This window comes from Limulus polyphemus, unplaced genomic scaffold (genome assembly GCF_000517525.1).
Source record: "Limulus polyphemus unplaced genomic scaffold, Limulus_polyphemus-2.1.2 Scaffold2492, whole genome shotgun sequence".
NCBI lineage: Eukaryota > Metazoa > Arthropoda > Merostomata > Xiphosura > Limulidae > Limulus > Limulus polyphemus.
In genome coordinates this window covers 132,239-156,593 of record NW_013668102.1, presented here as the reverse complement: position 1 = coordinate 156,593, position 24,355 = coordinate 132,239, and the positions used below count along the sequence as shown (strand labels likewise).

At 33.5% G+C, this 24,355-nt stretch overlaps 1 protein-coding gene across 5 annotated transcripts in view; it reads right to left on the bottom strand.

The window, feature by feature from the left end:
- The window catches only part of LOC106467111, an 81,416-nt gene that overhangs the window by 6,712 nt on the left and 50,349 nt on the right, over positions 1–24,355 (bottom strand). For 4 of the 5 annotated variants that reach the window (XM_022395230.1, XM_022395231.1, XM_022395233.1 and 1 more), the window contains 3 exons: positions 4,801–7,251; positions 3,841–4,022; positions 1,272–2,199 (listed from right to left, as the gene is read on the bottom strand). In XM_022395230.1, coding sequence (XP_022250938.1) covers positions 1,272–2,199; positions 3,841–4,022; positions 4,801–7,251 — 3,561 coding nt within the window. The remainder of the gene's footprint in view (positions 1–1,271; positions 2,200–3,840; positions 4,023–4,800; positions 7,252–24,355) is intronic. The other variant, XM_022395234.1, reaches the window with a different exon arrangement.

Below are 24,355 nucleotides of genomic sequence, written 5' to 3'. Positions count from 1 at the left end.
TGTATATATATACATATATATTAGGTCGTCAAGATATTAATGTCACGTTTTGGAACACTTTCATTAACCACCCCCCAAAAAACGTACATCACGTATAATAGTTAAACGAACCGCCTAAGTGTAGCCTGTATAATGTGTAAAGTTCAGTATACTCTAATCCCTTATAGTGATGGCACACGACGAGACACACATTCGGCATGTAATCCTATATGAATACAAGAAGGGAAACAACGCACCTGTAGTTTATGGGAATGTTTTGAACGTTCGTAAGTGTCAACAATGGTTCAGCAAATTTTGTTCGGGTGACTTTAGCCTTAAAAACTGTGATGGCAGGGGCCGATATGTTGGAATTGATAATGATGCTCTGAAGACGCTTGTTGAGTCTAGCATAACCCAAGGCAACATACTCGTGAAATAGCCCCGAAATGGCATGTCTGTCATGAAACAATACATAAACATATAAGGTGTTTGGGTACCTTACGAACTCTCCGATGATCATCGTTACCAACGTGTGAACCTTGCTTCGTCTCTTCTGGCGTGTAATGCGCGTGAACCATTTTTGGGCAGAATTGTCACCGTTGATGAAAAATGGATTCTCTATGCGAATATTAAACGCCAAACACAATGGCTCAATCCTAGACAAAAACCACTTCCGACCCCAAAACCTGGACTCCATCCGCAGAAAGTGATGCTTTGGTGGGATATCAAAGGAGTAATTCATTTCTAACTCCTCAATCCACAGCAAACAGTCAATGCAGAGATCTATAGTCAGCAACATTTAAATCAAGCCCTTCATCAGAAACGCACTTCACTCGTCAATCAGAAAGGTGTTCTTCTTCTCCACGACAATGCACGTCCACATGTGGCACGTTTGACGCAACACAAGATTATGGAGTTGGGTTGGAAAGTTCTCTCCCACCCATCATATTCTCCAGATATGGCACCATGAGATTACCATCTTTTTCGTTTGCTGCAACGCCATCTTAATGGGAAAACGTATGCAAATGTAGAAGGTGTTAAAGAGGACATCAACATGTTTTTTGCTTCAAAGCCAAGTGATTTCTTTAATCAGGGCATTAACAACCTGATTGTAAGATGGAAAAGCATCATTTAATAAATGTTCTGTTTTGATATACAAATTGTTCAGGTTTTTTCATCTGAAAAAAGTGACATTAATTTCTTGACGACCTAATATTTTGTGTAATGTTTATATAGTCAATAAATTAGCATTTGTTTCTCAATAAAATGACGATAAGTAGAATATAATTTACCTTATTTTCCTCGACAGTCATTTTCCGAAGACAGTTGACATCATCAGGAGCCACAGTACTTTGTGCCAATCTTACACCATTTTCCACCAGATTGTGCTGCAGTCGTAATAATGGCGCTGATGAGGACTTAATATTCATTTTACGAAGAAAGAGCTTGGCTCGTGTTGAGGATCGTGTCGCCTGTTCATTTTTGTTTCCTTTGGATATTTTTCGTTTAACGGGGGAGATAAGTCGTACTGACTGGTGTCCATTGTTTCGAATTTTCTGAACAGGAAGGGGTAATGTCTGAACACAAACAGAACTACTTTTATCTGAGTTATTTTTATACAACTTAAATAGTTTACTCGTTTCAGGCAAACTCAAATTGGAATGAGCTTCTAGAACATTTTCACCATCAATATCTCCCAAGCCTGAAATGGTGTTTAATTGATTTTCTGAACAAGAATAGTTTTTTTGTGGACGAATACACGAGTTATTAGGCTTAGCGTTACTCATTTGGGACTTCTTTCTCGTTCTTTCAATGCTATCAGGTACACCTATCTCATCTTTCTTTACACTGTCAGGTAATTCACTGGAGTGCTGTATTGTAGGATCCAAATTATCACTTAGAGGATCTGGTTCCTCTGTACGATGCAACAGGCTATCACTTCCATGTTCCGATGGGACTGAGTATTCCGAAAGAGACAGACTACTGTTACTAGAGTCGTCAATGTCATCAAGTCTGAAATAATTAGGATTGAGTTCTGGTTCGTCGTCCGAATGAACATCAGTACTTTTAGCAGGCGAAGAACCGGATACATCAGACAGTACTTCAGAAATACTTGTGGAAGAAAATGAAGGCAAACTTTCCTTTGAAAGACTTGAACCCTCTAGTGTTTGTGAAAGTTCCTCACATTTATTACTGATGTTTTCATTCACCCACGTAAAGCTAGAGTTGATGAAAAACAAAAGAAGCACAGATACGTTAATATACTTTTAACGGCTACTGATAAACTAGCAAGTTGTACACTGAGCAAACGGATAAAAAACAGTAACACGTTACTAAACAACGAGAATGGACATAACACACGCAACATCTTAAATCCAACCTATATAATAATTTTTCAATGACATACGAACAATCAGATCACTGTTTATGGAATGTTCTGGGTATCGTTACGTCTAGATAAACAATAATGTCAGTTACCAACGTAAGAACCCTAACTTATATTTCAATTCCGCTAATTTTACTTGGTTAAAACGTATTCTCAGGTTCAATATTGAAAACAATGTTGTAAATTACAATAATGTAATTTTAAAAATTATTCCTTACGGGTAAATAATATTGTTGTGTCGATCTTCAGCAACACAGGTTAGGTTTGAAGTTAAGCACAAAGCTACACAATGGGCTATCTGTGCTCTCCCACCACGGGTATCGAAACCCGATTTCTAGCGTTATAAGGCCGCTGACATACCGCTGTGCCATTGGGAGGCACAGCAACACAGATATAGCACACTTTACCCTTCTTACATTGTACTTATCATAGCTGTGTGTGTGTGTAGCAATGTACAGTTCTTAATATACAATATAAATAATATTAATACATAAACTAATTTTTAATGGATTTGATTAGAACACTTTAATTAAATATTTCAAATTATTCTATAATAAATATAAAAGGTATTTATATAAGTTTGAAAATAGTAATTTAAACACAACTATAATATACACAATAAAAGTAATTTCTAAAATTCATTGTAATTGAAATAATTGGAATTATTTATTTGGACACTTCATATTTTATATAGGTGGATTAATATAGTTGTATCACCTTCCCTGTATAAAAACTGATAGTGTGTGGATATATTTAGAACCACTGAAGATCCAGATGGTAGCATGGATGGGCAGAGGATAGGAGCTATACTAATAATTTAGGTCGGGCTTAATATAGTAATACCTTTAACATCTTGGTATTTATGTCCTAACAACATATTGGAGGCTGGAATGCTAACTTCAAGGACAGTATTGCTATCTCCATCATTAATGTTTTGTATTATACTTTTTGTTCTTTCTTATTATTGTTTTTTGTGTATGTGTGTGTGAGCAACCAACTTCCCACATCTGGCTGCAGACAGCGAAAGGTGGTAAAGACATGGGAATTGTGGTCTAGAGCACCCACATCTGCTCCATTTCTGTTTACTCTCTTCTAAGCATGTCAGGCCGACGAAGTTGAGGTTAAACTGGAAAAACGGTGCACCCCCAACACAATAACCCACATTATGATTTGTGCCCCGATGTTGGATGTTTCTTTTTTGGCTGCGGTTTGTTTGTTGTTGTATTTTTTTCTCTATCCATAAAATTATATTTAATTAAATTTCACCAAAGGTTTGGATATGCTGTGTAAATTTCACACTATCCTTCCTTTTGTTGTAATCTGTTTCATAAACACTTTTGGAGCATTTTTAAATACTTGTGTATACATCTATATATAAATACATTCACAGGATTTCCGTTGTAATTACTGCCATAAAACTAAAGTATCAATTTTAAAATCAACAAGACTATTTATGAATAATCATATAGCTTCACCTTCTGTATGAGCGTGTAGTAGTTTGAGTATTTGTATCTTCAGATACAAAATCATGTCCAGACGGTACTTCTTTTTCTGCTGGTTGTTCAGCGTCACTATCCAACTTACCACGTTGCGGTGGTCGTGGTTGATATGCACAGTTTTCCATTTTTCTCATAAAGTATACCGAGCCATGTTGATTCTACTCAAAAAAGAAAAAATAATAATAATGAAACAAAAAGAACTGATAATTCAGCTTACTCTCATTGTATGTACTTAAAATATATTTCAGGCGTCTGAATCTACATTCAGATTATCATTATATTTTCCAAATATTGTCAGAAAAATATTACAATTAAGTAGGTAAAGCAAAAGTGTAAACCAATATTTTGTACCCCAACAAATTTTAATGTTTCTATTTTTTTTTGGATATGTGTAAATACAGTAGATTGTTCCATTTAAATAAAACAAAAAAAAAACACACAAAGATTATCTGTTTTACATTGACGAACAACTCCCACCCTAAGCAATATTTACTCGTATTAAACTACAAATATATTTTTTAAAATATTCGTGTGATTCTACTTTAACAATGTTAAAATTTTATGCAAATTTTAACTTCAGCAGATCCTTGTCAAATCGTAAATCAGTTAACTAAACTAGATTTATGCGTGTTTGGATATTATATATCTATGATTCCATTTCAATTTTATTTACAGTGAAATACTGGAATTATGGTACACTCTAATTCAATAATCCATTTAGTAGTCGAGATTGTAAAAATAAAATAGTGTAACTTACTTTACATTATGCTACTTTATAACACTTCATATTTAAGGGTACGTGTGTGTTTTTTAGCGCAAGGCTACACAATGGGACTATATTTATGTACCTATACAGAGTCAGTATTTTAATATATTGAGACAGACACAAAATATGGTTATCAGTTCTGCACCAATCTCAAGATTCTAATTTATCACCTTAGATGAGACTGCTGAGAACGATCCTGAACACTCAGAAACTATCTGTGAATTTGAAAGTTGATTTAACTCGGACAGTGAACGCCTCTCACTGATCGTCACTTCATTTGTTTCAATATTAGCATTACTACCACTAATGTTTATTTCACTGGAACAACGTTTCCTGTTGTTTAACAATAATTCTGCATTCCACGCTGAATTATGCTGATTAGTTATAATAATTTTTGAATAAATGTCATCTCTTCCGTTTATAAAGTCCTCTTTTAAATTTCCAGTTTCATCACCAGGAAAGTTCTCTTTATCATCCACATATGAAGTTTTCCTGCTCATAGCCTTCTGCCACGTCCTTTTGATAACTTGTGGTTTATCAGCAACAACCGACTGATTTACATTGCCTGTTTGATTTTGTTTACATGTATGACTTATTTCTAGTTCATCTTCATCAGGAGGGCTGACTGCATCAAAAAATACTTCTTCAATGGATTCTCGTTCTATAGATTTCATGCTATCTGTGGATGACATTTTCCTTAAACTTACTTTAGCATAATCTCTATCGATATTTTCCAAATGTAACCTCAAAGTTAAAGGTTTATTTGTCAGACTTTCTAAATTATTAACAGGAATCCCTTGGATGTTATTTTGTTTCCGACACGAACCTATTTTGATATTTCTGCTACACAAGGTATCTTTAATCATCTCGCTAGAAAAGTAAGCCATGGTGTCTTCAACTCTATGGTTTGTTTTTCTTTCTCTGGTATCAAACGGAAGCAGCAGTACATTGCGTTTAGGATAATCAAATGTCAGTTTTATGCCTAAAGAAACGTCGCTGTCACTTTTGGATTTCTGTGCACTCTTCATCTTCCACTCTTTCAATTTTGAAATGTCATCTTCTGTCTTACTTCTCTTCAACGGGTTGAAATGTTTGGATATAAACTTTTCATAATAAGTGCTATATGTTTTCGTCTTACAATTTACATTGTAATGATTAAACAAAGAAGAGTTTTGTGCTTGACATTCTATAAGAAACTTGGTACTTGCCCTATTAGTTTTTTCGAATTCATCAACTTCTACAATTTGATTGTTCTTTTCGTCCGTGGTGCTCGCGTGTCTTTCTTTGTCAAGTTCCTCTTCCATACAATCACTTTCAGCAAGTAAATGATTTTCAAAAGAACTAGCAGGTGCTTCAACTAACTCTTCAACGCCGTCAGTGATTTTATTTGCTGAAATTGATATTCGTTTGTGATCTTCTAAAGGGGGAAAGGCTACGGTGCCTTGTTCTGTGATCACCATTTTCGTAGGGCCAAATGATGGGTGAACGCTTGAATCCAGTTTAAGGTTGATGTTCTTTTCTACAGGTTTAAAAGACCTGTTAATTATCGCCTCACTTTCATTAGCTACATCAGTTACCAAAGAAGTTTGTACACCAATTTCGCTCCTCGATCTCACAGGCGAGTGTTTACTTTGTACGCTTTCGCCTCCAGTTTTTCTCTGAACAAAGAAGTCAACATCACTGTTCTGAACTGCAGTTTCACAGGTACGCTTCACCATCTGAGCAGTTGGAATCAGATCCTTCATGAAAGTTATTTTTTCGCCAACTGTTTTCCATGATGGACATGATGACCTTCGAGGACTTAAATCTGAAGAGCGTAATTTTTGAAAATCACTTTGTTCCATATCAGCAGAGTACGAACAGTGTCTTGTCACTTTAGGTTTCTCCAAACATTTATTTCTAAAATTATACTTAACACTGAATTTACACATTTCGTTATTTTGAGTCGAACAACATGATTTTGTTAGATGAAGTTTGTTACAAAGATAACCATTTTCGCAAACGTTGTCTGTTTTTTGAGAATGCAATTCACTTTCATTCTCGAAAGTCTCCAAAGGACTAGAAAATACAGCATTTGTTTCGTCATGGTTATTTGTCGAGAACGTTTCGTCAATTTCCCTCAATAGATTGTTAGCCCAGACTGAGAGCAGATCAAAAGATTCACACTTTAGTGGACAAGAAATAATTTCTTTGCGTTTTTTAGTCGATCTGGTTAATAGGTCGTTGTTTGGATAAGAGGCAAACCTTTGATGTCCATTATCCACAGGAATATGCTCTGATGCACCGTCTTCGTTGTCAGAATAAAACACGTCATCATCATCATCTGAATGTATCTCTAAGTTCTCATCAAGAGAGAGATTATATTTACTGTCCGACACGCATGAATAAAACTCTGATCTAAAATTTTTATATTCAAAATTCGAAGGACAAGACAACTTTTGGCCAATTTTTGGATGTTCGTCGACCCTACGAATATCTGGAATTGATAATTTATTCCTGAATACAGTGCCTTCGTCTTCATTAATGATATCATGTTTAGTTCTTCTGCTTCCAAGAAATTTCTTCCCATCGGAACTGTTTTCACATTCCTTAAGGTCATCAAAAGCTCTTCCAATTTCTTCCTGAAAATATAACAAATACATGCGTATTATCTATTTGAATTTTTATTTAGATTATGTTACAAACTTTTTCCAAAGTACCCACTTATTAATATAATTTATCATCACTAATACTATTCTGTGTGTGAGAGAAAGGTTGTTGTTTTAGTACAAAGACACATAATGGGCTCTCTGCGCTCTGTCTACCACGGACTTGTTGCAAGTTCGTGAAGTTACTATTGAAGAAATGGAGAGATTGTTTGTTTCAGAATTCCGCGCAAGGCTACATAAAACCTATATAACCGTCCCTAATTTTGAGCTAACAGACTAGAGGTAAGGCAGTTAGTCAACAGTACTCACTGCCAACTCTTGCACTGCATTTGTGTGGTCAAATAGTGGGATTTCACCACATGTTTTATGTACCACCCACCATTCCAAAGTGCAGAGCATGTTTTTGCGTCAAGGGGGTTGCAAGCCGTGAATATCTTCACTACTAGGCCACGTCCGCATAGAAAGAGACATAAATTAATGAACTTAACTATAATGACTTTCTGACAATTCTTGAAGTATATTTTCATGATACCGAAATTCAAAAATGGTATTCTTTTTTTTGTTGCTATTGTTTTTCATTTTATTCTTTAATCTCCGAGATAAAAATAAATAAATTGTTTAAACTCTCCACAGTGTTTCAGTACGATATATATCCGCCATATAAAATACAAGTCTATTGTGAAGTGTATTCTACTAATCAAGATATTCGCAAATGCATTATTTTTACAAATGGCCTTATAACACTGAATTGCATGTTCAGCAACTAACCCATTCACTGAACAGTTTAGACCATAATGATTATATCTTTCTTTGACTGAATTAACGCATCTACAGAGGTATTTCTTCAATATTTATTAAACAGTAGTTTATATATCTATATATTTTGTACGTGAAAGTAATAGTTTTGCCCATTTACGAGTCCTGTTAGGAAATTCCAACCCTTTTCTCCTATGTTTAAAATGTTAAATGTTTTTTATACAGAATAGTCAGATATTTTTTTATCAAATATGGTATTTATTTAGTAAAGCTGTTTTCTAAAATACACGAGCTTTATTTTTATTATCTTTAAAATCTGAACACACCTGTTAGTCCATTAAGCAAGAAGACAAAAGATAAAAACGTTAATATTTTTACCACTCTTTAAATGCCTATTTATCTTGAGCTATAATATATATACTACATTTTAATGTGATGTATATTGATACACTGTTTTTAAAATTAATTCAGAATAAAATTCTACTCGAAAATGAGTTCCGAACGCCAGTTGTCACGGAAAGCTATCAACATAGATGAAGCTTTAAAATATTCAAATCCACAAACGAACAACGTTTTATAATACACAATTAAAATCTTTATTTAAATCGATCAACGGTTATAAAAGTCACTGTACATGTTTCAACCTTTTAATAGATGAAGTTTCTTAAACCATTACTCCATTTTCTCAGTTTACATTTTCTACGTTCTCTTAAGCCATCGGATTTAACCTAATGACTTTTAGAGTAATTCACAATAAAAAATATCCAAAAATATTACCCAGACATGAAAATACATATGTTGTATAACTGTCAAACCCTAGTTCAGATGAATATCTACCAGTGGAAGTTTGTTTCGTGTCGGTCCTCATGTTTTGCCTCTTCAGCAAGAAGAACAACAATGTTACCAATTTTTGGTACTTATTTCTCTTAATATAAAATATATATGAAGCTTCCATTTTTCATGTGACGTGCAAGTCTTTATATCAGCCCAGAAACATAAGAACAGTGGCATTTCAACATTTAGAACAGCTGTAGCAATACCCCAAATTTGACCAAAACATCGGTCCTGTATACAGTTATAGCAGTGTTACTCCATCCTTCAAACATTGCTGGAGTCGCTGCCGTCCCTCTCGATGTTTTACTGTAACTTATAATTCTGAAATAGCTACTCAATTCCTGCAAAGTTACTGACTTGCAGACTACTGTGTTTTTGTATAAGGGTAACTAAAGGCAAGAAATCTATATCCTTAGAGATATCTTAGCGTAACTTCGAGTTATATTTCATTTGTTTAACGTGTAATGCACAAAAGCATTATATTTTTAGTAACTACTATATTACTGACAAAGATTATTGACGAAGATGCGATTATGCCCAGTTTTTTTAAAGCACTTTTGAAGTTTAAACAGGTTTTTAGTAGAAACAAAACTGCTGCCGATTTGCGTGATCGATTGCCACATAACAATTAAAATAACAGTTAAACCAACAATAAAAAATTTACCTTGGTGGACAAGACAAACTCGTCATTTCAAACTCTGCATTATTAGGGTCAATAAAAAATACCTTTATCTATATTAAACAATACGAATATTAAAAGTAAGTTTAAATCATCTGTGTTTCCAACAATGTGTGTGTCTTTACCACTAACTGTATATTTTCCTGGGTGGCCACTTATACCAAATTCACATACAAGTGCCCTAGACACGAACAAACGTTGAGACCACACCTAAAATACTTCTTTAAGCCAAACTTTCTACTGAAAGCTACATCCCTTAGCAGCACATGTAAGTACATGCTTACAGATAAGGAGGAGAAAAAACGTGGAATTACACAAAATTATTAAACAGTTTCCTGAATAAAGTGCAGCAAATCCTGTTGAAATTCAAGGTTATAATCCTTATACAGTTACCTGACCTCCATAAGAACGAAAAGTTCAGGATCCTAATGTAAGTAAAAGTGATTTGTGAGAGTTGGAATAATAGAAAAAAAAAAAAGAGTGTTGAGTTCAAAATATAAATAAAACGAAAACACTATTATACGAAACACAAAAACGAAAAGTACAGAATGATCTGGCCGTCTAAGTGTAGGAAAAAAGAAAATAAAGTGAGAGGATAATGGATTTAATTTAAATTAAATTCACACGGTCAGCACGATAATCGGAAGTGACGCAAAGATAGGACTTTTGCTGCACGTCCAGATCCCTTTAGAATCAGAGCTTAATCTTCTCTACAAGTTCCAACACTGCGCACTCTCTATGTAACTAGTCAATAAAAACTTGGGTACTGAAATGCAGAAATATGATCTTCTCCGTGTGATAACCACAAAGTATTCCTCAAACACAATTTCAAGAAGAATACGATGCAACTATCCCAGAAACAGCAGATAAGTACCTTCGCTAGTCAACTACAGACAGCAAGTCCTCAGGTTAAAATTCTGCACTAGATCTCAACCGGATTTAGAGTGTTCCAGTATTACAACTTTGAAAAATTTAAGAACTGTGTAGATAAGAAACATACACCATAAGTTTAGTTTGATTTGCACAAAGCTACACGAGGGCCATCTGCGTCAATCGTACCTAATTTAGCAGTGATAGACTAGAAGGAAGGCAGCTAGTCAACACCACCCACCACAAACTCTTGAACTACTCTTTTACCAACGAATAGTTGGATTAACCGTGACATGATAACGCTCCCACAGCTGAAAGGATGAGCGTGTTTGGTGATAGCAGATTGCGAGTCGTGTGCCCAATCATCAAGCCGTGCCAGGCCTTACAGCACAGGAGAGTAAGATATTCAAGTATTTGCTTAATACAATCTCAATAAAATTTAACGAGTCTGTTGTTAAATCGAGTCTAACACTATTTGTGTTTCTAGTTTGTATATTATATAACAGGACAATTTATTGAAGACACTCTCTGACGCCTGTTTACTGACTATATGTAAAAGTTTATTTAGATACAAAATAGCACAGAACACAACTAACAATAAGCTATATTATATATTATACACGCATGCGCGCATACACTTATCTCTAACTACGTGTTCGGCTGCTCAGAAAACATTTTCCCACCTACCATTAAACGTTTATTTCAAACTTTTATACTACAAAAAACATACATTCTCATAACTCGTACGGATCCTCCTTAAACAATCAAAGTACAGTGTGGTCGATTATTTCATTCCAACCATTTTCTGTATATCTGATCTGACTTGTATGTAACAATCTAACAAGAACGTTTAGAATGTGAATCTAAAGAATTCTGGACTTTTCTTAACCTTTGGTTCAGTTATTGTTAAGTACAAAGCTATACCACGGACCATCTGTGGTCTGCTCACACTGGCATCGAAACCAGCTTTTTAACGTCGTAAGCCTCAGAGTTACCGCTTAACTACTTGGTGTGTGTGTGGGGGGGGGAGGTCCTATCCTTTACAACGACATAATTGTTAGCTTCTTTGAGTAATTTATGTTTTTTAAGTCATCTTCTTTTGAATTTTCAAATTATGATAATGTTTTGTGAATTTCGGAATTGTCAAATCATATATAGGTAGCAAGCTAAGCTTACAGAATAAAGTTGACTTTAAAAATAATTATTGTTTCTGGTGGTATTTTATACCTTAAAACTTGTTTTGTTGTTGTTTTTTTGACCCATTTAAGTTACACATAGTTACCTTATGATCATTTTGTCTGAAATTAGAATCCTTTGGTGAAAGGTAAATTAATAATATCACATTCGTTTTCCAGGATCAGAATCTTGATAATTTGTTTGATCGAGTCAAGCTTTCTAAGCTTCTTTAAATGCACTGTTTTAAAGGTTATTATAACATTTTTGTTTTTCTCTGCTACGAATTAGTGACAAAGTCGGTTCTGAATGCTAGTTTGTTTTTTCATGTTTTCTGAAGCTCTAAGTTTTTTGGGCAGTTTCCCGCCACAACACAGAATATATATATCTTGCACAGATCAGGCTATATGTGTAGAAAAGTTCAACCTCTCGAACTTTTTGTGACAAACAAAGTTATTCAAGGACTTGCTAAAAATTAATCACAAAACTCATCTTTGAAAGTGGCAGCTTACTTACAAATCTTCTGCATTTCCGCTTGTGTTAGTTTGCTACTGGTGATATTTTCAATGTATGATCCTACTACATCCTTACAGGCAACATCACTAAATTTTAAGATAAGGCACAGACAATATAATATGGTTTATATTTGATACGGTGGAGCAGTATGTATGGTGTTACGTCAAGTCTTAAACATGTTTTGTAGCGTGTTCTTCAATTCAGCGCATGGTAACTTAAAATAAACACAATTGCAGTTCACAAGTTTTACATAACTCACCAAAATAAGAAACACTACTTAACAGAAAAAGTGGGTGTAGGATCTAGTGACTGGCATTTTGTGCACTACAGTTATCGCTTGTTACAAAAATAAATCGATAAAACATGTTAAAATTTTAGAAATTCTAGTCCGAACGTTTGGTTATTGAATTGTTAAGTGACCCTTAAACTATTCTAAAACTTAAACGAATTATATATAGTAGAAAACCATCCTTGATCTCACAAAGTGTAGTTCGCAAGTCGTTTACACACAGTGATTGTTCTAGTGATTTTATAAGCCAGTCTTCTTGCTGCTACTTATCTAAGCCATTATTTGACAAAACCTATGTGTGTGTGTGAGAGAGAGAGAGTCTGTGTCCATTTATAACTGGCGAACCGCTGGACAGATTATCACCAAACCTAGCATGTACTCTTTAGACCTCTTGGGAAGTGACATGGGGGGGGGATAAACGTTCTGACATCACCACCTTATGTCACCGCATAGGAGCCCTATGACTTTCCCTTTCGTTGAACAGGTATGTCAGCTAGTTAACAGTAATATAGAAAATATACGTGAAGCGCAGATACCGACCTTCGCAGTTTCTGTACTTACTTCACGAACGCTTTAGATGACTTGAAAAGCATACATATTTTTGTTTCTTTGACATCTAAATGCCATAAAAAATTCATATAACTTATCTCCTGTTGAAAGTAACTTAGATGCTAAAAACTGTCATTTAGCATATAACGTTTTATTTTCTAATTATTATTTTGGTTATAGCTTCAGAGCCAGTTGCTATTCAAAACAATTCAGCTTCATAAATTTGCTAAACCTAACTTGGTTTATATCATTAAATCTAACAAAAAATATTTAGTCTTCTAGCTGCTACATATCAGAGACAGGCGACAATTTCGGTGATTAACACTCTTGTCTAGTTCATCAAGCCTCTGATATATTTTAAACAGATGCAACATAATTAACTCTGATGCAATATAATCCTTTTACACGTCATCGAGAGTCACAATGTAAACAGATGCAACAGAATGCTCTGACAAACTTCCCTCTCATTAGAATACACCACAGTACAAACTTCAATCACTCAACAAATTTCATTTGGTTATTAACACACTGTTTGGAATTGAAATCCATGTTGGTTCAACTGTTGGAGTGGGTGGGGATAAACAGGAAATTTGTACTTTGAAGGTGATTCATTAAAGCCTATGACAAGTTTACATCAAACACGTGAAAGAAAAACTAATTTAAAAGTAACAGTATGTTCTTATTTCAGTCACACGAAGAGCATATGATCACTAAATCACTCAGTGTTTCTTCGAGTTTAAAGAACAAACTCTTAGGATTAAAATGGATACATCATGTGCAGAATGAAAGAATGGACTATTTCAAGCTTTTACTTGTTGTTAAATAAATGTTTAAACAACTCTATTCAATTATGTACCAGCTGCCCAGTGTCGACTAATAATACGAAGAATTAAATTGTGGCGGAATGCTACAAGTTCTTCAAATAGCTATAGAATGATAGGTTTCTTTTTTGTAAGTGTAAAACACTTAAATACACCATTTCGATTTTCAATACCTCACTACTATAAAGGCTTGGTTTGGTATAAAATTTCATTGGTGATAGTGTCCAGGTCACTGATGAGGAGTGGAATTCTCCGAAACTAGTCTGGACCACAGACACACCTCCAATAAAAGAACAGGCTATACCAAGCTTTTACTTGCTGTTAAACAACTCTATTCACGAATATGTATTTGCATTAAATTGTTATTTGAACACCTGGTTCGCTAAATGTAAGTTCCCAAAAATATTTATTTCTTAACGTACTAAAGTTTTCTACATGTAGACTTTACCTAAGAAGCATAACTTATAACAATGTTAAATGGTTAAATTTCTATTAATGGGTACCAGATACAACATTGTATACGTTTAACACATAGAAAACTTCATTTTTGTTTTGTTATTGTCATTTTGATGTGGGATAAATTTATCAATAAATATTCAAAGGGCGTTTTAATGGTGCAAAAAAAAAATTATTTTTAGAGGGTATGTCATATTTACATTATTTTTAATAAAAGTGGTAGATACAAATATGCTAATACAGAACTCCTTAAGGACATTAAATGTAAATCCAACCATGAACTAAAACCTCAATATCTTGAGGACCAAAGAACATAAAACTTTGTGTGCGGACCTTTAAATGGAAATTAAACATGATTATCTGACTGATAATTTGTTTGTCTGTACACAGCTTCATATTCGCCTAACCATTACAAGTAGAAACCAGATTTTCATTTGTATTCATTTACGGAATGTCAGTTTGAATGATAACTATCAGCCACGTTAAAAACGTCAAACAGGTCATAACAAATTAACTAATCACTTTTTGAGGGCTTAAATGTTATGGTCTATGATTTTGAGCTATTGTGCATCGTCCAACGATGAAAAAAACAAACAAAGGATTTGTCAAAATCATAAGTCTTACTTGAAACAAAAAGGATTGAATAATGGGTGTAACGTAACAGTGTATTGGCAGCTTCTTCTGTTACGTTGAACATTTTTTAAATAAGAAATAAATAAATAGATAAATCTGGTCAGGAACTGAAATGTAATTTTTCTATTACTCTTTAAGAACCCCAAACCAAGTTGGCGTTCTTGGTCTTATTTTCTAAAGTCTATTTTTATAATGAATCAGTAAGACCAGTATCACAACTGTTTGTAGAGTGACTTCTTTCATTCTTGAAGTCGAATCAACAACTGATGGTAAAGGAATAAAGATACAGCCAAATATCAGTAAATTTAAATGACACTTTTGTAACAGGTTAGCTAGCAGCTTTGAGAGATGGAACTATATGTGTACCATTTTATATATCTCTGTCTGTCACGCTCTGTATCTTCTGGACGGTTAATCGTAAATACTTCTTTTCTAGAGTACATTACAAGAACATTATTCATTTTTTGCAATTCCTAAAATTTCATATTGATATCAACATCTATCGTTCAGTCTTCGTACATGCTGAACGGTCAAATTAAGAAGCACACGAGAACAAAAATATTTCTTTTTGTGAAGTAATTTTACGACATATACGCTCTGAACCAAGGGATTGGGTTAACTACAAATTTTATACTTATTCATCATATCTTTAGAAAAAATTACCGTAGAATTGTTTCAACGGGCATTTTCTAGTTATTAACAACACATTTTCTGATTCCTAACACTGTTATTTATACAGAGAACTAACGGTATTCTCCACCACACGCGTTCACTGACTTGAATCTGTCGAGTTTGTATGAATCAACCTTGTATTTACATGAACACAAAACGTTTACAAATAAACGATAGAGAAGCTTATCTAACGAAAAAACGAACAAATACATCCGATAGCACAGAAATGTTAAACAAATGTTATCAAATAGAAATCGTGAATGTTTGAACAAAAGTGACAATCAGCTCACATATGCGACTGAGTGTAGCTTAGAACACTATATTCCCAGATATAAATAGGTACTTGCGTTCGCATTTTTCTAACATCAAACCCGACGAATAACATACGAATTAGAAGTGGCATGTTCCAGGTATTTAAATCAAAAAGTCCATTACAATTCTGACCTTTACTATTGTAAAAAGTGAATAAGGTTTTGTAAACCTTTCAACAGCTTTGTCTAGTATAACAAAAAACACTGCGTTATTAAACTGACCATATGTTTGATACAGTGTTCGCATTGTAGGTCAAGATGCTAGTTATCGAGAGGACAAAAGCATGACAAGGTCAACAGGAAGGTCGTTGCACTTGACCAGCCCGGGCGGCTACCTATGAAAGAGATGGGCGGAATAGACACAAGGACACCCGAAGAACCAAGGCCATTTAGACACGAGTTGTATAATATTACATAGCGAGCGCCTAAAGATCTTGCGAAAAACCATAGACCGCCGCCTCAATGGAAAGTACTTCAGAGTAAATAACTAGTCTACGAACCTTCACTCTATTTATTTACGAACAGTTCCAAATAATTATTAATTTCGCAGAAAATGAAATACTTTATCCATGACAAACAGCTGGTACACAAACAGTTCAAGAGAATGCTGTGTTTATCTATAGTTAAAAAAACGGCACGTTTATATAAGTTGTACAGAACAGCGTCTGTATTTACAGTCGGACGTAATAGTGCATTCAGTTATAACTGGACAGAAAACTGTATTTATTAACAGTTCAGGGTGTTTGTTAACAGTTGAACATAACAATACATTTTGTAAGAGTTGAATTAAACAAAGAATTTTTAGTTAAACCTCATCTGTGGTGTACATTGTTTTTTGTTGTTTTTTTTTTACTTTTCCGTGTTCTCATTATTATCTAATTTGTGTTTGCTTTTACATATGATAAAATATTCTTATTACATAAAATCTTCAACTCGAAACAAATGAAAACAAGTAATATGTTTTCTTGTTCACGCATAAGTAAACATTATAGTCGACAATTTGTTAAAAGCGAGGGTACCCAGCTGATGAAATAATGCATTCTAATCTTGATAAATAGAAATGTAAGAAAAGTATATTTGATTAGTTACAATGATTGGCAGGTGGATTTAAGTACACAAGTTGCTCTGATCGGAAGTCAGTTTTAATGTCTCGCTTACGTACAAGTAAACGCGCTGTCTCGTTCAATTACAGGTAAACATGTTATCTCGTTCATTTACAAGCATTTAAAACGTAGTGTTTGTATCTGAGATTCTTCACTTTTCTCATTAGATTAAAATTTCCGTTCAACCAAAATTATTATCAAAAGAAATCTTAATGGGTCTTTATTTTGCTATCACTATTCCGTTATGTTACGTATTACAATTTCAAATAGTCCGAAGCCGAGTTAACTGATAATTTAAATGTAGATACGATCCGCTGGGAAGCTAGCTAGCTTTGTCCTTGAACACACACTAGGTTTTCCACAGTTGAAGTTAGGTAATGTTTTCGTAAAAATATTAATATCCAATGAGAATCCACTGAAGTTAGACGATTTGTAGTGTTAGAAATTTATAAATATTGCTGGTCAAATATCTTAAGTTTTCCGATTGATGAGCGTTATAAGAAGCACAGTTATAGCTTTCGAAGTTTATAACACACTGATTATAGCGAACTAATAATAGACACTCTCTTTTGGCGCGGCGCGTTGGTTATATTTATAGGCGTGGGAAAGTTTTCTAGAAAATTCAGTCTTACGTTACAATACTGATTAAAGCGTTTAAGTACACACATATACTTTTGATTCTTACTCTCGAGAATCGTCTACAACTTTGGAGAACAGGCGGGAGTTTCACAATACATATCTAACACTATAAGCTATGCATGTTTTTGAATGTTAATTTAAATTTATCAGTTAACTTGGTTTCAGACCATTTGAAATTTTAATACGTAACATAGCGATAAAACCTGCCTTTGACGTGGCGATTTTGAATCTAAATATACTTATAGCCAGCACACACATATACCTTGATTATCTTTTGAGTAACTCGAGGCTGAATATGTTTATTACATTTCGTCTTTGGGAATAGTGACAACAAAATAAGGCCTCATAAATTCCATTATAATAATTTTGTTTCAACGAATATTTTAATCTAATCAGAAACGACAAGGATAATAAATATAACGAACACCGCGTTATTTGAAGTTGAACAAGACACCATTCTTATTTGTGCTTGAAAACAAAATTGAATTACATCATAAAACTGCAAAATTTAATTATTAACCCTTTCATGTAACTAAAGCCCGATTCCTTTCAGATTAGTATCGTGTATATATATAAATACGTGTTTTTACATTCATCAGAGAACTTCTCAAATCATTTTGATGCTCCCTGCGTGTGTTAAAACTGTCAACAAACTATCTGCCAATCGTGTAGCCATAAGTTCTGAATTTTGAACATTTCAGTTATTGCTTTCAGTTTGTCTTATGACAGTTAGTGTTATTGAGAATCACATTCACAGTATTTAGTTAATCCAAGTTTAATAAAAACACTGAAAACATTGCATTTTTTTCTTTATTGACCGGATGCTTACATGAAAATACTAATTTTTTTACCTTAATTATAATACATTTTCAACGAATGTCCAATGGGCCACGTAATTGTAATTGGACTCAATATTTTTGCAAATAGTTTTTAAGAGTCACTTGTAATTTTTTCAAGCGAACTCAAAAATAAAATTCAAGTCATGTTTTATATAGAGACGGATCATAAAATTCAATATTCAAACAAATAACAACAATGTTCCAAAACATATAGATGAGATGATATAATATTTCACTATGCAGACAAGAGAACGATGTTCTACTGAACCGATACAGAGAACTTCTCTGTATACAAATAGAAAAGCACATTTGTCCACTACGAATATACAGAGACATAATATTCCACTACGAAGGTACAGAGACATAATATCCCACTACGAAGGTACAGAGACATAATATCCCACTACGAAGATACGGAGACATAATATCTCACTACGAAGATACGGAGACATAATATCCCACTACGAAGATACAGAAACATAATATCCCAATACGAAGATACAGAGACATAATATCCCAATACGAAGATACAGAGACATAATATCCCACTACGAAGATACAGAGACATAATATCCCACTACGAAGATACAGAAACATAATATCCCACTACGAAGATACAGAGGACATAATATCCCACTACGAAGATACGGAGACATAATATCCCACTACGAAGATACGGAGACATAATATCCCACTACGAAGATACGGAGACACAATATCCCACTACGAAGATACGGAGACACAATATCCCACTACGAAGATACGGAGACACAATATCCCACTACGAAGATACGGAGACACAATATCCCACTACGAAGATACGGAGACACAATATCCCACTACGAAATACGGAGACATAATATCCCACTACGAAAATACGGAGACATAATATTCCACTACGAAGATACAGACACATAATATCCCACTACGAAGATTCAGAGACATAATAACCCACTATAAATACAACGAGACAATGTTTCTCTACAGACAGTATTTGCTGTCTGACAAATAATACATTCTTTGTTAGAGTTTTCATAAATAGCTTAAAACGCTAATTTCATATAAGTATCTAAGTCCTATAAAAACTTGTAGAACTTAGGACATCGAACTCTTTCCTCATTGCTCTTAATATAACAAAATATAAAAAAAGAATGAAGAATGAGTCACTCGGTAATGGGTTAATTGTTGGTAACGCAAAAGATATATACAAATACATAGAAACGGGTAATCACCATATTGTAAAGCTTTTACTGAATCGATGGCATTCTTAAGCATTTCTCTTAAGATCTAAAATGATGACTCAGAAATTTTAATGTTTCAAATGACGAGACCAACGATCGTTCCAGTTCAATATCTAAATGAATATTAAGTTGTCATATTTAGTATGAAATTAATACTTTCAATGTAACTTAGTGACCATAGAGCATCGAATTCGTTTTATAACAAAACCTTATCTCTCAAAAGTTTTATACAAATTACTTGTAAAACTCTTTGGAAAAATCCAGATTACTGTAAGCAAAATAAATGATAAAATGTTTAATAAATTTCTTACTAGTTTTCGTTACTTTTATAGAGTATCTAGAGTTATTATATCAGAGATAAACAAGAGTTCTATTGTTAGTAGAAGTATAACCACTAACAACCGTAAATGCACAAAACAATGTGAAATATTAAAATATATGCAATAACTCCACACACAATCTGACCCAAGACGTAAGTGCAGAATCTGACCATATTACGTTAAGCATTTATGTAAAACTAGCCTTATATAAAAAAATAAAACACAGAGAAAACTTTTAACGAAAGTTTACATAGGTCAGTAATGACGTCATATCCGGAGTTCTACATCCCATAAATAGAGGAAATTGTCGATTATTTCATTAACACGACATCTGATGACATTAGAATGCCTTGTCTGGTTCTTTGAAAGTTTAGTTTCGGTCGAATATCATCACCCTAAATTATGTGTGTACTTCAGTCGTTGGCTTCCTCATTATAACGAGTGACGCCAGATGGCCATCAAACCTTTGTTAAGTGCTGTACAAAATTATTTTAATTCCAACTTGTATATAAAGTGTGTGTGTGTGTGTTATAGAATCCATCTTATGACAGTATAAAAAAGTATACTTTTCCCTAAGAAAAACAACAACTAAATATTCCAGATTAAAGCTGACGCTGCAAACATTCATTAATCGTTTCAAAACTGGTAGCCTAACGTTTATACAATCAGACAGACGAACAAATACTCAGAGCCAATTTAGTTTCGTAACTGGAAATACAATCTGCTCACAATTCTGCTGGCGTTCAAGTAGTATAAATCTCATAGGCTATGAGATCAACTGACACTAAAAAGTTACAAATAAACACATACCTGAAATTAAAAACTACACTCCAACATAAAATTTCTGTCAATTAAGGAAACTGTAATGCAGCTTGCAAGTAGTGTTCATCTTTTTTTTTTTGTCTTAAATAAAAAAATAAAATAAATTGTATTTTGTGTGTGTGTGTGCGCGCGCGATAAGTGTATAATAACGTCTCACATAGTTGCGCAGATAAATTATTTTTATCTATTTCGACTGCAGTAAATCTAGATACGTGAAATAAGATTTTTTTTTCTCTTAGCAACAGAAAGTAGTAAAACAGCTATGTTAAATCAGTAACATCCTCACTTTTCATAGAAACTACATGCAAATATCTAGTCTCCAAAAATGATATCTAAATGAAGTTACTGTGTTTTCACATAGGGCCAGGCCCTCCCAAAGTTTCAGAGGCTCAGGCAACTTCTATTTTTCGAGGCCCCTGGCTATAATAATAAAAAATGATGACATATGAAAACAAAATAAGACAATCATAAACCCAAAAGAAAAGTGAAACATAATTTGATTATTTTTTTTATTTAGCATATATCTATTAACATTTAATAAATGCTCTTCCTAACAAATGCAAAAACATAACAAGTGTCTAAATTTGAGGCCACCTTTGAGCTTGAGCCCGCCCCCCCCACCCCCATTTAATTGGCTCTGCACAAGTTAGTATGGTTTCTATAATTTCAAGTTCAGCTGTTAATATATCGTGCTGTCTGAATCTATTAGACACTTGCCAATTAAAAAATAAATCAATGAATCTATTTGTAGCATTGTATCAGTTCACATAAGGCCAACTTTCAATTAATATATTTCTTGGAAGTTAAAAATACTTTTATACTATCAAGTTATAGAATTATATTTCAACTTCTGTTAGACATTTATCGAATGTTTTTTTCAGATATGATAGGTTGATGTGCATGATGTAATGCTGCATAACAGTATCTAAAGGTTGAACTTAGGAACTCTTTGTTAGAAGATAAGCATCTTGTTTAAAGCACTACTCTATTACTCGTTTATTAATGTTTTTATGAATTGTTAGTACGAATTATTTATTTTAATCGGGATCAGTTTCAGTTATAAAGCAAAACAGAAGTTTGTTCAATGTAACAGGAGTTTTTGTTGTTGTAAAAAAGGAACACAATATCAAGTTTAAAAATGAAAGAGAAAACCACACTCATGGACAAAAAACTATATTCTATTAAAATACATCTGACGTCGCAAGAAAATGTTAAACTAAATAGAGCACATGAACGTATAGAAATTAATATCCTTGATAGTCCTTTGAAGAATATTGTTTGTTCCAAAAGTGTGATTTCCTCTTTCTTTTTGTACTTTTGTAATGAACCTATGTTTCAGAAGATTTTTATGAAATTTTGAAACGGTATTGATGAAATGTAATTATAAAGCTTTCGGGGTAGCTTGATAAACCGTTATTTAAAATGTAGATAATAACATTATACAAATATTGAACCTTTGTAACGTGTATCTACACTTAAAGTCTTTTTGACAAACAAAAGTATAATATTTTTGTCTAACAGATACAAATTTATACACTGATTTTGTTATTTTATTTCGAATTAGCAAAAGTTCATTGTTCGTTTTGAATGGTTTGATAATAATATAGCCGAGTATTTCTAAAATTAGTTGGAGAATGAGAAATAATCAGCTATGTTATTATCATTAAAGTTTATATAAATAGTTTATTTATGCTGGTAATTAATCTCAAATGTGAACCCTATTTACGTGTATTTTCTACTTCATATCTACAAATATACTGTAATCTATATAAATATAAATATAGTAGTGTCTGTTGTATGTCCATGTGACTACTTCGCAGGCTGTGGATGGATGATCTTCACCAAATTTGGTATGGAGGTTCAATGGATCCATGGGGAGATGCATACAAGGTTGCGGTTTCACATTTTGTGTTTACCAGCTTTTATTATTATTTTTTAATTACATATAAGGGAAGCAACTTTTCATGTCCTAAGATAACCTTTCATTAATCATGAATTTACATAACTTCCGTCCAGGGTACGGGTACTTCAGCTAGTACTAAATAAGGTACTGCAACGGTCGTAGAGGTATTGAAAAATCGATTTGTTCTTCAATATTTTACAGAAGTTTGTTTGTTTCTAATTTAAGCACAGAGCTACACAATGGGCAATCTGTGCTTTCCCCACCGCGGGTATCGAAACATGATTTATAGGGTTGTAAATATGCAGACATACCGCTATATCACTGGGGAGCATTTTACCTTAGATAAAAAAAACAAAACATTATAATTCTAGTGTAAACGATGTTATCATTAGTCCTTGAAGGTAGCTTTCCTACAAACATCTTGTGTTCCTTTAAAAAGCTTAAGTACGGGGTAGAACAGGAAATAGCAGCCAATAATAGATGAACATTAGATGACTGTACCATGTAGATACTCAATGCTTTGTACACTATATAATCGGTGTCTTTAGGGAGCCGACCCCTAGATTATGTATGAAGTGAAGGAGTAAAAAAAATCAATACAGATAATATTAAATTTTATTACACACATTCGTAGAATAATCACTTTAAAGGATACAAAGATTTATTTAAAGCGATGATTTAGACGTATATGTTTTATTTGAAAAGGCTGCTTTTCTGCTGGTAAAATTTCATACGCGCTTTGTGGGGGTTGTGTCTTAGTCTGGGGATACATTTGTCCATTGCTATGCATTATACATAAAGAATTTAGTTACACAGAAAGTATAAATGCTCACTATATTCTCAAACAAATGTCCATAAAAATCTCCAGCTGCAGCTTAACATTTTACATTTCGAACTAATGCGATCAAATAGTCAATAGCTACAGTAAATCATCATGAACCGTATTAGCTAGTTACTAGCTATGTTTATTATCATTACAATGTATAAAGTTAGCTATCATATCAAGTAATCCTTTGCCCATAGTTGAGCATAAAAAAGCCAACAAAAACGATAAATAAAAAATTGAGAATTAAAAACTTGCAAATAGGGGTCGTAATAAAGTAATCAAACAAGGCTGGAGATAATTTAGACATTATTTATTCAAATTACAAATTCCTCTTTTGGCTCCACCAAATCTAATTCTAGGTGTCAGCATGGAGCCAAAATAGGAGTTTGTAGTTTGAATAAATAATGTCTACAGTATCTCCAGCCTTGTTTGTTTACCTTTTTTTACGATCCCTATTTGCTGGTTCTTAAATTCCTAATTTGTTGATCTTGTTAATTTTAATAACAACCCCTTCTAACGTTTACGTATACAGACAACGTCTCTTCGTTCAGAGCTCCCTGTTATATACATAGTGATTTATTTTTACCTTTGCCCCTGTAAAATCAAAAGATGTGTACAAATCCCATACATGTTTCTTCTAGTTTGTAGGGGCAGTTGCAAGTTATCGTTTTGCAAAGTGTCACCTAGATTGGTCGAAATGCAAAGGTATGGCAGGTATGAAACTTTGAAAAACTATAAAAACTTTTTTTTTTAAATCTTTACTCCTTGCAAAATCAAAACACAAGTCTCAAATATGTCTGATTTAGTCAGTGTGAGTTTTCGCAA